A 6,227-nucleotide genomic window follows, 5' to 3' on the forward strand; every position below is an offset into this window, starting at 1 on the left:
AATTTAATGACGAGTTCAATTTTACTGAGAGGACCAATTTTTTCCATAAAGGACCGGTTCAATGTTTGAAATAAATTCTTGGAATAATGAGAGAGAGAGTAGTGGTGAGAGAGATGTGAAATAAATTCTCGCCTCTCTCTCTCAAGCACTCCCACCGCTACTGGAGAAAGTGCCATCAACCCACCTGTGCAAGCGGATCATGATCGTATTTGTTGATGACAGTTTTTTGAGGAGTGATGTGGCACAAATTTCGAGGAATCGTCGGTCTACAAAAGAAGAAAAGAGTAGGATAAGAGTTGTCGGGGGTGTGCCGACAAGCGATAGCTCCAATGCCTAAGTCAGTGAACTGTTTGAAAGTGTATAAGCGCAATGAGAGATTGATAGAGAATTGTGATTACCAGAATAATGAGTTGAAGTCTCCCTTTTATAGGCATCAAGTAGGAGTTGTCACCCCGTAATTCTCGGCCTCACGTTCTCGAGGATCCACATGTGCCATGTTGGCGAAGTGGATCATGGGTTGTGGGTTACTCCACGATCATGAGATTGTGGAGTGTGTTAATGGGTGGCTCGGCCGTGCTTGTGTCAGATGTGGGCTCCCAAGTAATCCTTGGGTGCATGTGTCTTGGTTTGGCGCAGACAGCTGGACCACGTTCATGTGAACGTGGGAGCTTTGTTTGAGTGCTGGGTGTATCACACGTTCATTGGTGAACGTGGGTTTCCTTTGCTCGCCGAAGGTCTGTTATACCCTCGGTGGAAAGGTTGTTATACCCTTGGTGGGTTGGCCGTAGTCGGTCTGGGACGACTATGTCTTTGCCTAGGGCTGTTCCAAGTGGGCGTGCCTTTAGGCTTGGCCTAGCCTGTTGGGCCTTATGTGGCCGATCCGTGACCTAACAATTACCCCTCAATTTCCTTGTCTGAGTGACTATGGAAATTTTCTTATTCTACAACATGGATTGGTACCGACCAAGTCTCGGTGTGATGTTTTTCTTGGATCAGACTTCCATGATTTTAAAAGCTTTTGAAATAAATTTCCTGAGGGAAATTTTGTCCGTTGAACTTCCCGAGCTGTCTGGAGACTATTGGTCTTCCCGAGCCAATGATCTTTGAGACCGTTAGTTTTCCCGAGTGATGGACGGCTCGCGTGTTAGTTCTCATTTCTCAAAATTGTTGCCACTCATCGCTGTTTGTATAGTTTAGCCAGCGATCCACCACTTGTCGATTTTTGGCTGGCTGAGTAGATCGAGGCACGCCTTCTTGAGGAACCCTAGGGTTATGCGTGCCGCCATTTTAGAACACTTAGAGTGCCTCGCCTCCTTGCCTTTATGGAAGCCTAGCTTTCTTTCTTCCTCATTTCACCTCTGTAGCCGAAACTCCATTTTTGTTTCCTTCTCAAGCTCTACAACTCTCACTCTTCTTTGCTGGCTTGCTTCCATTCCCGATCATTTCCATAATACTACTTCTTGAGAGTAGTATATTTTAGTGTTTTGATCGAATCTGTGCCATTTGCCGAGTGTTCTATTGGTTCGGCTATCCCAGTTCTTGACTATCTCCAGTTCCTTCTCTCTCTTTTTGAACCCGTGGTTGACTATCTTCAGCTAAGCATAACCCACCTTCTGATTCAAGGAGGTTATCCGTGCATTCCTCATTGTTAGTCCCGAGCATTCTTGATCTAATGGGTCACAACAATGGAGAGGAGTCTGATAGCCTATATGAGGCATACCCATCCCTCTGTCAGTCGTCTCTTACATCTACCGATGAAGGTCGGATTAGGAGGAGCTGCTTTATTTTCTTGACCATGGATCTTCGTTTCAACGAAGGCCAGAATGGGGCCATCGTCAAAGAAGGAGTACACGATGTCTACCTATATGAGGCAATGTTCAGAGTAGGGCTTTCACTGCCCTTCCCAAAGATTGTTCGGGTTATCCTGAGCCACTTGAATTTGGCTCCACATCAGCTTGCGTTGAACACTTGGCGGTACCTTTTTGCCTGTGTCATCTTCTGGCCAGTTGTCCTCGAGGACGAGCATCCCATGACAGCTCGGGAGTTTTTGGAGGTTTACAGAATTGCTAAGAACCCCTAGACTGACGCCATCTATACCTTCCAAGTTTGGGAGAAGTTGAAGATGATCTATCTGAAGCCCACTCATTCAAGCAATAAGAAGTGGAAGGAGAACTTCTTCTTCGCCTCGGGTGGCTGGGAGTTTTCACCCTCTGAGGCAGAGCGTGCCCCGAGTGTTCCCCGGGAAACCAACATACTGGGCGCTGAAGGTAATGCCTTGAATTTGCCTTTACCTATTACCTTGTTTTCTATTTATTTATTTCTGATCTCTTGTGTTTTTTCCCGCATACAAACTGCTCGAGCTGTCCGATGAAGAGCAGGACAGAGTGAACTGGATTCTGGCATTCGCTCAGAACAAGAAGAACCATGATCAACTGGATTATGGATTTTTGGCCACCATGGCCAATATGGAGAAGTATATGGGGTACCCCCCAGCTAATAGTTTGAGAAGCGCTGCTCAGGAGAGGAAGAAGCTTGCTCCCGAGGCTTCAAGGAGGCCTATTGCCGAGCCTCTGGGAAAGGCCTTTGCCGACAAGGGCAAAGACAAGGCTAGAGAGCCTTCCAAGAAGTCTGGTGCGGGAAAAGGCAAGAGGAAGGTTGATGAAGCCTTCCCAAAGATTCTTACGGCAGTCGAGTCTCAAGCGCTTGCTGCGACTCCACTTAGGCTTGTGGACGAGCTCAAGGACCCGGACGTTCCTCCATTGAATAGGAAGAAGTCCGAGACACCTGAGGTTGGCTCGGGGGCGGAGAGGCCTGCCCCCTTTCTTATTGCCATTACCCAAGTCATGGGCCTCTCCAAGAAGATCTTTACCTCAAAGCCGACGATGCGCTCGGTGGAGTACTTCAAGGCTCTCCTCAGAGTTAGACCTTGAAGGCCGTTGGTGCATGGCCATTGGCAGCTCGGCCGATTGCTGTTGTGCCCATCTCCATAGTTCTCGTGGAGTTTGTGTCTCCTTTAGCTTCTGGTTCTGGTGAGGAGTCCTCGGCCAACATAGAGCACATCCTCAAGGAAATTGCTCAACTGCCAAGTGGGTTGGCAAGCTCGGCTAAGGGGGAGCCTGCAATTGTTGGGATTGATGCCGCAACTCTGGTAGCGAACAAGTCCTTGACTTCCTCGGTAGACCTCGAGGATGATGATACCGAGGTGATGGATGCCGAGCCTACCTCTGAGTTGGTCAAGGAGGTTGAAGGTATTGAGAAGACGCCTTGTCAAACCGCGGCAATGGATGTCGAGCCTACCTCTGAGTTGGTCAAGGAGGCTAATGGTATTGAGAAGACACCTTGTCAAATAGAGGCGGGGTCTGGCTCCGAGGGGAGGCTTCGCCAGACCGAGGACTTGCTTGATCCAATAAAGGCTAATCTTCGGGCGCCGCTCCACACTGGAGAGGGTCCTCGTTCAATCGAGGATCACACCAATGTTGCTTCTACGGGCAACACTACTGAGGCTTCTTAGCCCGGCAGCTCCTCGGGGAATCGAAACACTGTCACCTGGACAGCTAGGAGGCCCCTTTCTAATTTGAGTGAGGATTTGTTGGGGAACCCCTTCAGCACCTTAGTGAGTCTGATCCTCGTGGAGCACTTAAATGATGTTAGTACCCAATCCCTAGGGAATTAAAACCTCTTTCCTCGGTTTTTGCTCTTTATAATTTTTGTAACTTGACTCATTTTATGAATTCATGCAAGGTGTTATGAAGACAATCTTCTTGTACTGTGGCTTCACAGAGGTTCTTCAAGGCTCGGCTTTGGAGAATGAGGATTTGAAGAAGAAATTTGAGGATTCTGAGGCCAAAAATGCTCAACTAAAGGGACTATCGGCTTAGCCGGACAACGAGCTCCTACTTTCAAGTCGGCGATTGTCACTATTGGAAGCCCAAGTTGCCCGAGCCTCCGAGGCTAACCATGAAGTGAACTCTTGGATTCAAGATTTAGAGGCTGATCTTATGGCCTCCAAGGTGAAATCTGAAAGGCTACAAACAGATTACTCAATCCTTGAGGAAGAGGCCAGGTAGGTCGAGGAGAGATGTACCGAGGCTGACCTGCACTACAACGCTTATGCGGGCCGGATAAACGTTGTTTCTATGGAAATTGGAGAAGCACAAAAAGATGCATTGGTGCAATGGTCAAGAGTCGAGAAGGCCGAAGAGAAATAAAGGGTCACCAATGGGAGGGCCTCGGGAATCAAGGAGAAGTTCAAACGTGCAAAGGAACAAATGCACCACTACATGGAGAAAGCTCAGGGATACTTCAAGCAGCTGTCCTTTGCATCTTGGACCCAAGACCAAGGCTGGGCCCGAGGCTATACTGTGGGTTTTGAGACCTTCCGAGGTCTGGCCTATGACCCTTCTTGCTTCATCAACCTTGACTCCATTGATCCCGAAGCTTGTCCTCCCGTAGCCAAGGCCATTGAAAAGCTTGTTCACCTCGGCCAGGAGCAAATGCTGGATACTCGGGGAATTAGAGAGTTCGAATATGACCCTTATGTCAATCCTTGGTAACTATTGTAACCTTCAAGAATGTTGGTGCTCCTAGGTTATAGGACTTGTCAGATAATGCCGATACTCCCGAGGCTAAGGATGTTGAGACACCTAAGCCTAAAGATTTGTAAATGTTTATAATCTTTAATGAGAAAAAGGATCTTTTGTTTGATGTTTTGTCTTACTCATTTTCCTTTTTGTTTGCAATCTTTAAAAAACTAACTTTTAAAAAAGTTCAATTTTTTGGTTGCTTGGCCGAATGCTTGGCCTTGGGAAAGCACCTTTGCGGTTGTATTTCACTGAGGTATTTTAGCCTTTCAATGAGCCTTCTTTTTTAGGCTGTTCATTTTTAAAATTGGCTAAGTTTAGAAAGCGCCTTTACAGCTATTTTTCTTGAACATTGGCCTCAGAAAAGCGCCTTCTCGGCTGTATTTCTCTGAGGTAGTTTAACCGTCGAACAATCCTTTAGAGGCTTTATGTTCTTAATGGGTTAAGTTCGGAAAGCGCCTTTACGGCTATCTTTCACGAACGGTAATCTAGGGAAAGCGTCTTCTCGGCTATATTTCTCCAAGGTATTTTAGCCTTAGAATTAACCTGCGTTGAGGTTTTAAACTCTTTAATTGGGCTATGTTTGGAAAGCGCCTTTACGGCTATTTTAACAAACGTTTGATCTTGGGGAAGTACCATTACGGCTATATTTCTCGAGGTTTTATTTTTCAGCTTGTCAGCTATATTTACCGAGGCTTCGCTTGATACTGTAATTTCGGAAGATTCTATATTGATAAAATGCTTTTACAATGGAAAATCATACAAATGAATCTTCTTGACGAAATTACAATAACTTATACAAAGTATTTCTTCAGATGCTCGGCATTCCATGGCCTCGGGAGTGCCTTCCCCTCGCCATCTTCAAGATGGTAGGCTCCCGCTCTTCGGCACCTGACTACCTTATAAGGTCCTTCACAATTTGTAGCTAGTTTTCCCATGGCTGGGTCCTTGGTGGTGTTGGTGACTTTTTGCATGACCAAGTCTCCCAGCTTGAAGCTTCGGTGGTTGACCTTTTGGTTGAAGTACCGAGCCTCCTTCTCTTGGTATTCTGCCATGGTTACTTGGGCTTCGTCCCATTTTTCCTGCAGCAAGTCAAGATGTAGCCTGATGCCTTCATCATTGGATTCTGGCCAAAAGGTCTCTATACGGATGCTTCCTGATCCAACCTCGGTTGGGATGTCTGCTTCAGTCCCAAAGGCTAGAGCGTAAGGAGTCTCTTTGGTTGGAGTCCTCTTTGTAGTTCGGTATGCCGACAGAACTTCCGGGAGATCCTAGGCCTAGTCTCCCTTACTCTCACCAAGTTTTTTTTTCAAAATTTTAAATATGGTCTTGTTGGTGGCTTCTACTTGCCCATTTGCTTGGGGATGTTCAGAGGATGAGAAGTAGTTTCTGATCTGGAGCTTTGAACACCATTTTCGAAATGAATCACAGTCAAATTGCTTTCCATTGTTTGTGACGAACGCGTGTGGAATGCATACCGAAAGATGACATTCTTCCAGAGGAACTACTCCATCCATTTGGCTGTGATGTTCAATAGGGCCTCCACTTCTGCCCATTTGGTGAATTAATCAACAGCCACTACAGCGAGAAAGGCCAGGGTGAGGAAATTGAACTCAGCTCCTCGGGGGGTTGCTTGGGAACATTGGC

At 46.7% G+C, this 6,227-nt stretch overlaps 1 protein-coding gene across 1 annotated transcript; it reads right to left on the reverse strand.

Annotated features, from left to right (window-relative positions):
- Positions 1-5,374: 5,374 nt before the first annotated feature.
- Positions 5,375-6,136, reverse strand: LOC132164973 (uncharacterized). Its single transcript, XM_059575486.1, has 2 exons — positions 5,872-6,136; positions 5,375-5,760 (listed from the first exon to the last, which is right to left on the reverse strand). The coding sequence occupies exons 1-2, from the start codon at positions 6,134-6,136 to the stop codon at positions 5,375-5,377; spliced, it is 651 nt and encodes a 216-aa protein (XP_059431469.1).
- Between the last annotated feature and the right edge of the window lie 91 nt (positions 6,137-6,227).

The sequence above is a fragment of the Corylus avellana genome, chromosome ca11, assembly GCF_901000735.1.
Source record: "Corylus avellana chromosome ca11, CavTom2PMs-1.0".
Classification (NCBI taxonomy): Eukaryota; Viridiplantae; Streptophyta; class Magnoliopsida; order Fagales; family Betulaceae; genus Corylus; species Corylus avellana.